The sequence below is a fragment of the Microtus oregoni genome, unplaced genomic scaffold (assembly GCF_018167655.1).
Source record: "Microtus oregoni isolate MIOR12 unplaced genomic scaffold, Mior012 000003F_ref0000135, whole genome shotgun sequence".
In the NCBI taxonomy this organism is placed as follows: Eukaryota; Metazoa; Chordata; class Mammalia; order Rodentia; family Cricetidae; genus Microtus; species Microtus oregoni.
Genome location: NW_024543062.1, coordinates 14,282,223 through 14,296,748, shown reverse-complemented (window position 1 = coordinate 14,296,748; position 14,526 = coordinate 14,282,223). Strand labels below are relative to the sequence as shown.

Genomic DNA, 14,526 nt, shown 5'->3' with positions numbered 1-14,526 from the left:
TTTTTTGTTTTTGTTTTTTGGGTTTTTTGTTTTGTTTTGTTTTTTTTTTTGGTTTTTCGAGATAGGGTTTCTCTGAAGCTTTGGAGCCTGTCCTGGAACTCACTCTGTAGACCAGGCTGGCCTTGAACTCAAAGAGATTTGCCTGACTCTGGCCTCCCGAGTTCTTGGATCAAAGGTGTGCGCCACCACTGCCCAGTGAAGTCCACTTTTTAAAATTGTTTGAGATAGATAGGGTCTCATGTAGTGCAGGCTGGCCTCAAACTCCTTGTGTAGCCAAGAATGGCCTTGAGCTCCTCCTGATCATCCTGCCTCCACTTCCTCAATTATCAGTAACCTTGGGCCCCTAAAGAAACTGAGACAGGAGCTGGAGAGATGGCTTAGCATTTAAGAGAAGTTGTGCTTGCAGAAGAGAGGTTCAGTTCCTACCACTCACATGGTGGTTCCCAACTATCCCAAACTTCAGTTTCAGGGCATCTGATACCCTCTTCTGACCTCCACAGGTACTGCAGATAGGGGGTGCACATAATAAACAGCTGGATGAAGCACACACAAAATACAGAAGTCTAAAAAAGGAGAAAGAACCCAAGACCATGGTGAAGGTGCACAGTAGAGAAGCCAGGAGGCCTCTAGCTCCCAAAGCACATGTGCTCTCTGCCCTCCCACTCCTGCCTGGCATGGCCTCTGCTGCATTGGATCGATCTATTATCAATCTATCATCTATCTATCACCTATCTATTAATCTATCTGTCTGTCTTCTATCTATCTATCCATCCATCCATCTATCTACTTTTGTCATACCAGGGGTTGAACTTGGGGCCTTACATTCACCACAGAGTTACATTCCCAGCCCTGTTTTTATTTTGAAGCAACCATCACTAGGCTGTCCTGGAACCTGGGATCCTATTGCCTCAGGACAACAGGCACAGGCCACCACACCCAGCCCTAGCTATAATTACTGCTCTTTAATGGGAACACCCTGTGCTTTTAGTGGGGTGCACAGAGTAGGGCCACCTGCAATGACTCAGAGAACTCTTTGGGGACTCCACAGTTCTGAGATGTCCTACTACCCCTCAGAAGTCCTCCTCCTCGGCCAAGGAGAGGAGCACTGCCTTGGGTGTGTTCTCGAAGAGGGCGGCTCTATTCTGCTGCTGCCCTTTCTTCACCCAGTGACCGTAGATTCGGAAAGCGTAGGCGTCGATGAGCTTACGGAGAGGCTTCAGGGCGTAGGGGTCGCGGATGACAATCTCCCTGGTTATGGGCTTCAACCGACGGTACTGGTAGTAGATCTTTACCGAGGCCAGCACAGTTAGGCAGATCACCTGCAGGGGGCAGCACCGAGAACCCTCAGCCCGCAGCTTAGCTTGTCAGAAAGCTCATGATGGATTTCGGGATGCTATTCATGATGCCCCCTGTTACTAGACCCCAAGTATCTACAGGGATTTAGGCTAACAGGGTCACTTAGCTGACATTCCCGGCAACCAGAAACTGAATTGGTACAGTGGGTACAAGAAGAGGACCAATTTGCCCAGTGGTGGTGGTACACACCTTTAATTCCAGCACTTAAGAGGTAGAGGCAAGCGGATCTCTGAGTCCGAAGCCAGCCTGGTCTACAGAGTGAGTTCCAGGACAGAGTACCCCAGGAGCCAACAGCAAAATCCCCCAAGACCACTGAGCCAAGTTAAGTCTCTACCTTGAACTTCCCTCGGGGACTGAAGTGCCGCACTTCCTCCACCACGTACTGCTGGAAGAACGGGTGCGCCAAAGCCTCTTCTGCTGAGCAGCGGTCCTGGGGTTTCACCACCAAGAAGCGAGACACCTGTGAGTACAGAAGGGCACTGAGGCTCCCAGCAGCGTTTCGGAAGACACAGGATGTGATGGTCAGTTCTTACTGTCAACTTGATAGAATTTAGAGCCACCATGAAAACAAATTTCTGGGCGTCTGTGAGGGATTATTTAGATAGGTGGAGGTGGGAAGCTGCACCCTCAGTGTGGGTGGCAACATTCCCTAGGCTGGGATCTTGGCCTGAATGAAAAGGAGAAAGTGAGCTGAGCACCAGCATCTGTCTCTCTCTGCTTCCTGACTGTGGATGTGTGACCAGTGTCCTCACACACCTGGAGCCATAAAGCATGAGCCAGAATTAACCCTTCCTTCCTTAAGTTGCAAAAAAAAAAAAAAAAAAAAAAGATTTATTTATTTAGTACGCTGCGTGCACGTATGCCTATATGCCAGAAGAGGGCACCAGATCTCATTATAGATGACTGTGAGCCACCATGTGGTTCCTGGGAATTGACCTCAAGACCTCTGGAAGAGCAGCCAGTGCTCTTAACCTCTGAGCCACCTCTCCAGCTCCTTAAGTAGATTTTGCTAGGTATTTTTTTTTTTTTTAGCAGCAATGAGACAAATACAGAGGGGTCCCTCCTTGAGATTCCTCCACTCTGGGGTATGCTCCCTGTATTGGGGTGTTTTTCTCTTCCTTGAGATCTGGGGAGATGGTGGGCGTGGCCTCTCACCAAGTCTTTCACTGTATCTGAGTAGTCATCCCATTCGGGTGAGCCAAACTGGTATTTGCCATCCACGATCATCCTCAACATCAGCATCTGCTTCCGGTGCCAGAAGGGTGGGGAGCCAGCCAGGAGCGTGTACATGATGACGCCAGTGCTCCACCTGGAGGTTGGTAGGGAGTCAGGTCACTCTAAGCCGGATGGGTAAGGGAGGCATGCAGGAGTGGAGGGCCGTGGTTCCTAGTTTCACTGGGGTCCGGCTAGAGTTGTGAACCCCCCCCCCATCTACTCAGGTCACTCACATGTCCACCTCCTTCCCATAGCCAGGATGGCTGTCGTCCATGGAGCACTGGATGATTTCAGGGGCCAGATAAATGGGGGTCCCGCAGACCTCTGCAGGAACAGTCATTTATCAGGACAGGTCGACGGGGGCCCTTGGGAGAGGTTACCCAAGGCAGCCAAGGGATGGGCGAGAAGAGGGCTTGGCAGGGCTCGCTATTTCACACACACGTAGCATCATGGTACACAGACTCGCAAGGCCACCCCGTGGATTCCTCGGTCCTTCTGGGCACCCTGGCATGAAGCTCAAGCTGGGGGAAACCTAGGTCCGTGGAGTCCTAGGAAGAGGACTTGACTCAAGAGCCATCTAGCCTCTGAAGTAGGATATTTTTTAGGTTTATTTTTATTATACGTTGTGTGCGTGTATCTGTATGAGGGTAGGTGCACATAGTAAAAATCCTCAGCTGTCAGAAGAGTCTGATCCCCTAGAACTGGAGTTATAGGTGACTCTGAAAGTCTCCCTATGTGGGTGCTGGGAACTGAAACTTGGGTCTTCTACATAAGAAATGCATGTTCTTAATCCCAGCACTCAGTAGGCAGAGGCAGGCAGATCTCTGTGAGTTCAAGACCAGCCTGGTCTACAGAGCAAGAACCAGGACAGGCTCCAAAGCCACAGAGAAACCCTGCCTCAAACCCCCCCCCCAAAAAAAAAAACAAAAAAAAAAGCATGTTCTTTTTCTTTTTTTGAAATTCACGTATTTGGATGTCTTGCCTGTATCCTATCTGTGTATCATATGGGCCTGAGGCCCAAGGAAGCGAGAAGAAGGTGTGGGATCCCCTGGAATTGAAGTTACAGACGTTCTGATCAGCAATGTGGATGCTGGGACTCGAACCTAGGTCCTCTGAAAGAGCAGCCCATGCTCTTGACTGCTGAGTCATTTCTGGGATGTGTGTGTGTGTGGTGAAAGCTGGAAGTTAATGTCGGGTGTCTTCCTTGATTGCTCTCTATCTTGTTTTTGAGGCAGGGTCTCTCCCTGGCCTGGAGCTGGCTGATTCGGGTAAACTAACTGGCTAGCGATCCCCAGGTGTTGCTCTCAGCCGCCTGTCCAGTGCTGGAGTTACATGGGCTCTGGGGATTCAAACTCAGGTCCTCATGCTTATGTGTCCCATTTTACCCACTGAACCATCTCCTCAGCCACTGAGGGGGCAGAGTTTTTATTCCGGGAAGACATTCAAGCCATTTCCATCCCTGATGCCCCTCTATGGGCCAAGGCCATGGTACCAGACCTCGGAGCCTCTCTCCTGGCTGCAGCTGGCAGGAAAACCCGAAGTCTGTGAGCTTGATGTTCATGTCATCATCTAGAAGGATGTTCTCCGGCTTCAGGTCCCGGTGGACAATGTTGAGTTTGTGCAGGGTGCAAATCACCTCCAGCAGGGCTCGCATGATCTTTCTGAGGAGGCAGATACATGGCGATGGTTTATTTTTACATTCTTTAATTTCTTATTGATTTTTTAAAAATATTTATTTATTATGTATACAATATTCTGTCTGTGTGTATGCCTGCAGGCCAGAAGAGGACACCAGACCCCATTACAGATGGTTGTGAGCCACCATGTGGTTGCTGGGAATTGAACTCAGGACCTTTGGAAGAGGAGGCAATGCTCTTAACCTCTGAGTCATCTCTCCAGCCCTTGATTTTTTTTTTTGAGACAGTGTTTCTCTGTGTAACCCTGGCTTTCCTGAAACTCACTCTGTAGACCAGGCTGGCCTTGAATTCAGAGATCTGCCTGCCTCTGCATCTTGAGTGCTGGGATTAAAGTCTAGCACCACCATGCCTGAATGTTTTTTTGTTTTGTTTTGTATTTGAGACAGAGTTCTCTGTGCAGCTTTGCCTGTCCTTGAATTAGCTCTTGTAGACCTTGTAGACCAGGCTGGCCTCAAACTCACAGAGATCTGTCTGCCTCCCAAGTGCTGGGATTAAAGGCGTGCGCCACCACCACCCAGCTCTGGCTGCCCTCTAACCTACAGGTAGCTGGGGATGATCTTGAATGCTTGAACTTCCTGCTTCCATCTACCAGGTGCTAGGATTAGAGGTTATGTGTCACCATGGCCAGTTTATGCTTCCTGCACGCTAGGTAAACACTCTGGTAGCTGAACTATGGCCTAACTTTGTTTTACTTTTTGAAACAAGGCGTCACCTGCACCTCATGTAGGCCTTGAACTCGTGATCCTCCTGCCTGAGCCTCCATATTATTGAGATTACAGATATTCATCACCAGTTTTAATTTTTTGTTTTGTATTTTACCCCAAGTACCAGGGATGGGAATCAGGGCTTTAAACATGCTAGGTAAACACTATTCTAATGAGACACACATTCAGCCCATTGGTTTTTGTTCTTTCTGTTTTTGTTTCCAGACAGGGTTTCTGTGTCGTTGGCTTCCTGGTACTTGCTCTGTAGACCAGGCTGGCCTAAAACTAAGAGATCTGCCTGCCTCTGCCTCACAAGTGCTGGAATTAAAGGCGTGCACCACCATCAGCTGGCTTTTTTTTTTCAAGACAGGGTTTCTTTGTGTAACAGCCCTAATTGTCCTGGAACTAACTCTTGTATACCAGGCTAGCCTTGAACTCACAGAGATCCACCTGCCTCTGTCTCCTAAGAGCTGGGATTAAAGGTGGGCACCACCATTGGCCAGCGGTCTATTTTTTTTAATGTGTGTGTGTATGTATTATTTAATGTGTGTGTGTATGACTGAGTGTACATATATGCACCACATTCATAGAGTGCCCAGGGTAGTCAGAAGACATCAGATACTTTAGAACTAGAATCACAGACATCTGAGCCACTGGTATGGGCTACTGGGAACCAAACCTAGATCCTCTGAGAGAATAGCAAGTGTGCCAAGAGTGCTGGTGCAAGTGTTTAATGTCAACACTCTGCAGGCAGAGAGGAGGCAGATCTCTGTGAGTTCAAGACCACCCTGGTCTTCATTCATATCAAGTTCCAGGTCAGACAGGGCTATATAGTGAGTCCCTGTCTCAAGAAACAAAAGCAAGAATAGCAAGTGCTCTTCACTGCTAAGCTATCTCTCCAGACACATTGGCTTAATTTTCGATTCTAGAATTGGACAAACCTTTTCCACACAACAGAAGTGCGTGTTCCCCTACACATTACTCTCCACTCATCAGGGATAAGAGGCGGGGAGGCCAAAGCCCACAGACCAACCTCACTGCGTGCAATGGGGGATCCAGGATGGGCTGGGACAGTCTAGGTTCTAGTCTGTAGATGAGCCAAAGAGCTGGGCGATCACAGAAGCCAGCATGACCTCAGCTAAACATGCGCACCAGGCCTCCTGCCAGACCACTGACGGAGAACGGGTAGAGATGGCACACATCCTTACCTGGTTTCCTTCTCAGTCAAGGTGACCTTCTCAGTGAGGTAGTCAAAGAGTTCCCCTCTCTTCATCCTGTGGGAACAAAGTGTTCCTTACCTGCCCCCAGAACTGTGTTCCCACCTTGATGCCATCAAAGACAAGGTGGGCTGTTCCTCTGAGGGCAGGAGCCCCAGGGAAGGAGTGGAGGGCTCTCTGGGAAGAACTGAAAGAAAAGCAAAAGCCTGAGAAAATGTGATGTCCCTACTTATGGAAATGCATGGCACCCTGGGAATTCGTCAGTACCGGGAGTGGGAGACAGGCATCAGAGTCTCTGGCTCAGGACCCCAGATCAAGAGGACTTGGGAACGTTTTTTTGCCAGGAAGCAAATGGAAAGAAATCAACAGTGTAAGTGTCGGAGAAGCCAAGTTTGCCCATTATATGCAAAGAGCCAGCTGTGGCAGCATAAACATGTAACCCTTGTACTTGGTAAATGGCAGAAGGAGAATCAATTAGGAGTTCAAGACCAGCCTCAGCTACATAGTGACTTGGAGGCCAGCTTGGGCTACATGGAACTCTGTCTCAAAAAATAGAGGGGCAGGGGCTGGAGAGATGACTCAGAAGTTAAGAACACTTACTGTTCTTCCGGAGGAGCTGGGTTTGGTTCCCAGCACCCATGTCAAGCCACTCACAATTGTCTATAACTCTAGCTCCAGGGGATTCAGAATAGCCTCTGGCCTCCACAGGCACGTGCACTCGCTTGCACATACCCACATGCAGACACACACACACACAGACACACACACATACCCTCACCTAATTTTTTTAAAGGTTTATTTATTAATTATGTATACAGCATCTGCCTACATGTATACCTGAAGGCCAGAAGAGGGCCCCAGATCTTATTACAGATGGTTGTGAGCCACCGTGTGGTTGCTGGGAATTGAACTCGGGACCGCTGGAAGACTGATCAGTGCTCTTAACCCCTGAGCCATCTCTCAGCCCCACACCCTCATCTAATTAAAGATTATATAAATAAATGGTTTAAGCTAGGCAGTGGTGGCACATGCCTTAATCCCAGCACTTGGGAGGCAGAGACAGGTGAATCTCAGTGAGTTCGAGGCCAGCCTGGTCTACAAAGTGAGTTCCAAGCCGGGCGGTGGTGGCGCACGCCTTTAATCCCAGCACTCGGGAGGCAGAGGCAGGTGGATCTCTGTGAGTTCGAGACCAGCCTGGTCTACAAGAGCTAGTTCCAGGACAGGCTCCAAAACCACAGAGAAACCCTGTCTTGAAAAACCAAAAAAAAAAAAAACAGTGAGTTCCAGGACAGTTAAGACTGTTACACAGAGAAACCCTGTCTTGAAAAACCAAATTAAATAAATAAATAAATAAATAAATAATGGTTTAAATAATGGAGGAACAGGCCAGTCCTGGTGGCGAAGGCCTTTAACCCCAGCCCTTGAAAATGCCCTATTGGCTTACCTACAGCTGGACCTTATGGAGGTATTTTCTCAATTGAGGCTCTGTCCTCTCCAGGGACTGTAGTTTGTGTCAAGTTGACATAAAACTACCTAGCACAGGGTACCCTCTCTGTACATCACAGCTAATGTAAGGAAAGGATTTGCTTGAGACAACTGACAGCCTTGTAGTGTTGAAACATTTCCTATTGTAGCTGCTGAATTCTTCAATACTTTGTTTCCTCTCGTCTCTCATTATATAAGAAAAATTTGAGACAGGGACCCACACTGTTGCCTAAGCTAACCTTAAAGCCATACCAGTAATCCTCCTGCTTCATCCTCCTGCGTGCTTGGATTACAGGACTGTGCCGCTGAGCCCAGTTTTATCTTCTATTTAACCACAGGATGGGCTGCTAGGCCCCTCTCCTGCCCTGCTGTAACCATCCCTGCTGTATTCACAGGGCCCTGTCCTGAGTAACCTCTGGGGGCAGCTCAAATATCTTTAACCTTTAGAGAGGTGGCTTGGAGAAGCTATTTTTACTGGTGTCCCAAGGAGCCCTACAGGGTAAAACCAGATTGCTCTAGCAGTGACCACATTCTAGGTCAGAAAGCTAAAGACTGAACTGAATTTTTTTTTTGGTTTTTGTTTCCTGAGATGAGGTGTGGCTATGTCGCACAAGCTGGAGTCAAACTTTTGATCCTCTGGTCTCAGCCTCCTAAGAGCTGGTATTGCAGATATGTGCCACCAAGCCCGGTTTTGAAAAGCAAGCTGTTCCTCTCCTCCCCTCTCCTTTTCCATCCTCTTATCCTTCCCCTCCCACCCACTCCCTTCTTTCCTTTGTTTGTTTTTGAGACAGGGTCTCAGTATATACTCTGAATGGCCGACTCACTATGTAAATCAGACAGGCCCCAAACTCACCGAGATTCACCGTCTTCTGCCTTCCAAGTGCTGGGATTAAAGGCATGTACCACCATGCCCAGAGGAAAATTTTATTTCCTCCCTCCCTCCCTTCCTTCATCATCATAATTATTATTTTTTTAAATATTTATTTATTTATTATGTATACAATATTCTGTCTGTGTGTATGCCTGCAGGCCAGAAGAGGACACCAGACCACATTACAGATGGTTGTGAGCCACCATGTGGTTGCTGGGAATTGAACTCAGGACCTTTGGAAGAGCAGGCAATGCTCTTAACCGCTGAGCCATCTCTCCAGCCCCTCTATTTGGTGTTTTTCAAGACAGATTTTTTTTTCTCTGTGTCTTGGAACTCACTCTGTAGTCCAGCTGGCCTCAAACTCAGAGATTTTCCTGTCTCTGCCTCCCAAAGGCGTATATCACCACCACCTGGCAATTATTAAGTCTCCAGTGCACAGTTCCCATGCACTTTGTGTGGTTATCATTGTTCCCTTTTGTTTTTTGAGACAGGGTCTTGTCCAGGGTGGTCGATACTCAGCATGTATCCCTGGAATGGCCATGAACTTGAAGTAATTCCTGTCTCAGTTTCTGAGAGCTGAGATTACAAGCATGTGCCACTAGCCTAGCAGTGGTGGTGCACACTTTTAATCCCAGCACTTGGGAGGCAGAGGCAGGCGGATCTCTGTGAGTTCAAGGCCAGCCTGGTCTATGGAAATAGTTCCAGGACAGCCAGGGCTATACAGAGAAACCCTGTCTCATCCTGTCTCAGAAAACCAAATAAAAGAAAAACCCAAGCGCGTGCCAGCATGTCAGGTTTTGTGTTGCTTATATTTGATGCTTAGTGTTAAAGACCTCCTCTCTCATCCTGTTGGTGCAAACACAGAGTGATGACACTGGTCTTTGAACAACACCCGAAATGTCATCTCAACCACGGGCTTCTCTCTCATATTCCCTTTTCTACCACCCAGCTGCTCTTTCCGCTCTTTCCTCCCTTAACTCATCCCCAGAGACCAACTAGTACCAGGAGTGGAGGTCACACCTGTAATTTCAGCACTCTAGGGGTTGAAGCAGGAGGATCATGAGTTCAAGTTCAGTCTGGGCTAAGTATGGCCTTCATAAAGAGGTGTTGCCTCCAACAGAAAAAAAAAAAGAAGAAGAAAGGCCTGGGCAGTGGTGGTGCACTCCTTTGATCCCTGGGAGGCAGAAGATCTCTGTGGGTTTGAGGCCAGCCTGATCTAGAGAGTTCCAAGACAGCCAGAGCTACACAGAGAAACCCTGTCTCGAAATACCCAAACCAAACAAAAAAACATATAATTAAATTGAAGCCAGGCATGGTGGCAATGCCTTTTACCACAGCACTTGGGAGTCAGGTGCAGGTGTATCTCTGTGAATTCAAGGCCAACGTGGTCTACAGGGCTACAGAGCTACCCAAAAGGACCCTGTCTAAAAGAATTTTTTTTTAATATTTATTTATTTATTTATTATGTATACAATATTCTGTCTGTGCGTATGCCTGCAGGCCAGAAGAGGGCACCAGACCTCATCACAGATGGCTGTGAGCCACCATGTGGTTGCTGGGAATCGAACCCAGGACCTTTGGAAGAGCAGGCAATGCTCTTAACCTCTGAGCCATCTCTCCAGCCCTAAAAGAAATTTTTTAATTAAGAAAATATATAACCCATCCATAAGTGGTACTCTAGGTTTCAAAAACTGTCGATTTTGCCTGGTGTTTCATCATGGGGGTTGGGGGTTGATGCTGGCCCCCTGACAGCCTGGTGGGGACCCATGGAGAGCTCCAGGGTTGGGTACTTACAGATCAAATACCAAGAAGAAGAAAGTGTTGGTCTCGTAAGTGTCCTTCAGCTGTACTGAAATGGAAAAGGCTAGCTGGTCTCAAGGAGCAGAGGAGCCTTGGCATGGACCATGGGGCACAGAGACCAGGCAGGCTGGCTCCAGAGGCAGGAGGAGGGCAATCACTGAGGTGTACCCCTTCCTCACCTGCACCCACTCCCAACCCTGTCTGTCCCCATCCTGTCTGAGTAGGAAGGTGGCACCTGTGACCTCGCGCCCCAACAATGGGCTGGCAGAGTCACTGAACACAAGGTGAAGATGGACGAGTATGGCTGATCACGAGATGGCTCTCATGCCCTGACTTGGGTGGGTGATTAGGGCAGAAGCACCAAAAAGCACAGGGCTATGGCTTGTGCCAGGGGTGGTGGGGCAGGAAGGAGCCACTCACTGATGTTGGGGTGTCCAGAGACCTTCTGCAGGATGTCCACCTCCTTCAGTGTGGCTTCCCGAAGCTCCTGTATCTCCTTGGAGCTGAAGCTGCCTCCGCCTGTGATGTCGATGATTTTGACTGCATATTCCTGGCAGGTAGGTTTGTGGATACAGCGCCTGACCACACTGCTGACTCCCCTGTGAGGAGAGAACAGATGGCCTTGGTGCCCCACACTCCAGGGGAGCCCCTTACTAAAGGCAGTTCTGGGACTAGAGGAAGGTCTGTAATTAAGAGCACTTGCTGCTCTTTCAGAGGCAGTTCCCACATAGCTACAAAAAACCGTCTGTAACTCTAAGGGATCTGACACCCACTTCTGACCTCTAAGGACACCAGACATGCACAGAGTACACAAACATACTGGTGAAACACTCATATTCAGAAAACAAAATGAAAATCAATCAGTCAGTCAAAGGCACAGATGTTCCGCCCTGTGTTGTAACACATACTTCTCACCCTAAGCAGAGGAACAAAAGGGACAGAAATGGGGCCAGGGCTGAGGGTGGCACCAATCTTTCCCATCATAGGTAAAGCACAGGGTCTGGGCCTTACCTGCCCAAGATCTCCTTGGGCTCATAGTTCTCATAGAAGGTCTGTGCAGAATGGGAGTCAGGGAGGGCCTCATCCCGGGTCATGCTCAGGTAGGTCTCAGGGGGACCTCAAGGGCCTCTGAAAGGGGTGCAGAAAGAAGTGGTCAACTCCCCACTCCTCCCACTTTTTCTTTCTTTCCTTTCTCTTTTATTCGTTATTTTATTTATTTATTTGTTTGTTTGTTTGTTTATTTGAGACACGGTTTCTCTGTGTAGCACTGGCTGTCCTGGAATTCACTTTGTAGACCAAATTGGTCTTGAACTCAGATATTCGCCTGCCTAATTCCCAAGTTCTGAGATTAAAAGCATGGACCAGTAAGGCCTCTCTTTTTCTTTCTTTGTTTTTGTTTTTATTTTTCAAGACAGGATTTCTATGTAACTGCCCTAGCTGTTCTGGAACTAGCTCTTGACCACCAGGCTGGCCTCAAATTTACAGAGATCTATCCAGTCTGCCTCCCGAGTACTGGGATTAAGGGAGTGCACCACCACTGCCCGGCTCCTTCTTTCTTTCCTTTCTTTTTTTTCCCTTTATTCCTTTCTCTTTCTCTCTTTTTCTTTTTTTCAACTTATTTATTTAGTATGTATACCATGTTCTATCTGCATGTGTTCCTGCAGGCCAGAAGAGGGCACCAGATCTCCTTACAGGTGGTTGTGAACCACCATGTGGTTGCTGGAAATTGAACTCAGGACCTCTGGGAGAAGAGTCAGGCTCTTAACCGCTGAACCACCTCTCCAGCCCCCTTTTTCTTTTTCTTTTCTTTTTTTTTTAATATTTATTTATTATTATGTATACAATATTCTGTCTGTGTGTATGTCTGCAGGCCAGGAGAGGTCATCAGACGTCATTACAGATGGTTGTGAGCCACCATGTGGTTGCCGAGAATTGAACTCAGGACCTTTGGAAGAGCAGGCAATGCTCTTAACCACTGAGCCATCTCTCCAGCCCCCCTTTTTCTTTTTTAAGATTTTTTTAAAAAAGCATATAGGGCTGGGCTGTGGTGGTCCATGCCCTTAATCCTTTTTTTATTGATACAAAGTCTCATATAGCCCTGGCTGACCTAGAGCTTGCTATGTAGACCAGGCTGGCCACTGGCCTGTTTCTTTGTTTGTTTGGGTTTTACTCTGTAGGCCAGACTGGCCTCAAACTCACAAAGATCCGCCTGCCTCTGGAGTGCTGGGATTAAAGTTGTGCACCACCACTTCCTGGCTCTTGTTTTTATTTTTAGGTGCTGGGGGATAGAACCCAGAGCATTGCACATGCCAGGCAAGTGCTCAAACACTGAGCTACACGCTCAGCCCAGAGTCAGGGTGGTCAGGTTGGATGTGGAGAAGCTAAGCTGACCCATCTTGTCCCAGGAACACAGAGGTTCCTACCAGCAAACTGAACTCCTGCTCCAGACCAAGGGTTTGAGAAAGGCAGAATATCACCCAGCAATAGGAAGAGGCAAGCAGGCAACAGCATATGCTTCCAGTCCACTTGTGGGAGCCCCAGAAAGCCTGGTGTCCCAAGGGGCCCAATTTGCTGACCAAACACGCAGCAGTCCTGGCTGCCTCAAGCTGACTGTTGCTGGAAGCCTGGTGTCCCAGATACTGGGTGCCTGGTTACCAAGAGAAGGTTTAGAATAACAACTGTCTTCTTTGCCAATAACAGGAACCTGGCCTGTTGCACATAACAGCCAGCAGAACCTGAAGATGTTTGTTCCCCTCAACAACCAGCCTGTTTGCTGAAAGGTCATTCTAAAACTCCAAGATGGGCATTTGTGAACACCACATCCCTTGCAGAAGCATAGAGCAATTCTGGGCCCACACCGGACCAAGATGCCATCCTGAGCCAGGCTGGCTACACTCACATTTTCTGATAATGTATGTGTCCATCTCCCCGGGTTCCTAGGGCTTGACTGGAGCCGACAATGGTTCTCTATTTACTGCTTCATTAGCCCTTTACACTTGTTCTTAGCCTCACTGTAAAGGGGAGCATTCTAAAGAAAAGTAGGTGGTCCAAAGTTTTGAAACCTGCTATTCCTCCCAGAAAGCTAGTCAACGGGCAGAACCAGCTGTGTGCCCAACAGGTGTTCTGAGAACCCGTGGTCTCCCAGGTCTGAAGAGAAATGGGTCAAACAGATTTGAGGAGTTATGTCCTTGCCTCAAAACCCCACCACTCCCTGACTGCTGCCTCGCTACTCACCGTTATGTCCTGTAGGCTCCTAAATGAAGATAACAAGAATTCCAAGGTCCTGGAGGCCTTTGGAGACTGGGATCGTGAAGGACTGAAGCAGTGTCGCGAGCAACCACTTATGCTTGGAGTTGCTATCTTTTTCTACTTCTGCGGCTTGGTACTTGGTGATGGAAGGCTGGCCTGCCAAAAATAAACCACAACTGCAAACCCGGGATGCAGGCCAAGGTCCAGGAGGGAGAGGACTGGGGCAAAACAGTATCAGGGCCACCACCTGGTGGAGGCTAGGGGAAGCTCGGGTGGCTTGGCATCAGCAAAGCCTTTAATTTTGTGTATTTGCGCACATGGATGATGTGCCCAGAGGGCAGAGGTGCTGGATTTCCCTGGGGCTGGAGTTATAGATTGTTGTAGCTACCTGATGTGGGTGCTGGAAATCAAATTCTGGAGAAGCAGCGTACGACCTTATTGGATGAACCAGTTCTCCTGCTGCTTTTTGTCGTTTTGAAGATTTATGTGTATGGTGCCAGGTGGTGGTGGTGCACACCTTTAATCCCAGCACTCAGAAGGCAGAGGCAGGAGGATCTCTGAGTTCGAGGCCAGTCTGGCCTACAAAGCGAGTTCCAGGACAGTCAGAGCTACACAGAGAAATTTTTTTTTTTTTTTTTTTGGTTTTTCAAGACAGGGTTTCTCTGTGGTTTTGGAGCCTGTCCTCGAACTAGCTCTTGTAGACCAGGCTAGTCTCGAACTCACAGAGATCCGCCTGCCTCTGCCTCCCGAGTGCTGGGATTAAAGGCATGCGCCACCACCGCCCGGCTACACAGAGAAATATTGTCTCAAAAAACAAACCAACAAATGGTGTGTATGGATCTTTGGCTGGCAGTGTGTATGTGCACCACAGGAATGTCTTACACCCTCAGAGGTCAGAAAAGGGCACTGGATCCCCTGGACCTGGAGTTATA

The 14,526-nt window shown here is 48.4% G+C and overlaps 1 protein-coding gene across 1 annotated transcript; it reads right to left on the bottom strand.

The window, feature by feature from the left end:
- Positions 1-40: 40 nt before the first annotated feature.
- Phkg1 (phosphorylase kinase catalytic subunit gamma 1) lies at positions 41-13,712 on the bottom strand. Its single transcript, XM_041648044.1, has 10 exons — positions 13,580-13,712; positions 11,357-11,473; positions 10,766-10,944; positions 10,340-10,394; positions 6,181-6,246; positions 4,069-4,232; positions 2,805-2,895; positions 2,512-2,665; positions 1,691-1,816; positions 41-1,319 (listed from the first exon to the last, which is right to left on the bottom strand). The coding sequence occupies exons 2-10, from the start codon at positions 11,437-11,439 to the stop codon at positions 1,071-1,073; spliced, it is 1,167 nt and encodes a 388-aa protein (XP_041503978.1). The 5' UTR covers positions 11,440-11,473; positions 13,580-13,712; the 3' UTR covers positions 41-1,070.
- Between the last annotated feature and the right edge of the window lie 814 nt (positions 13,713-14,526).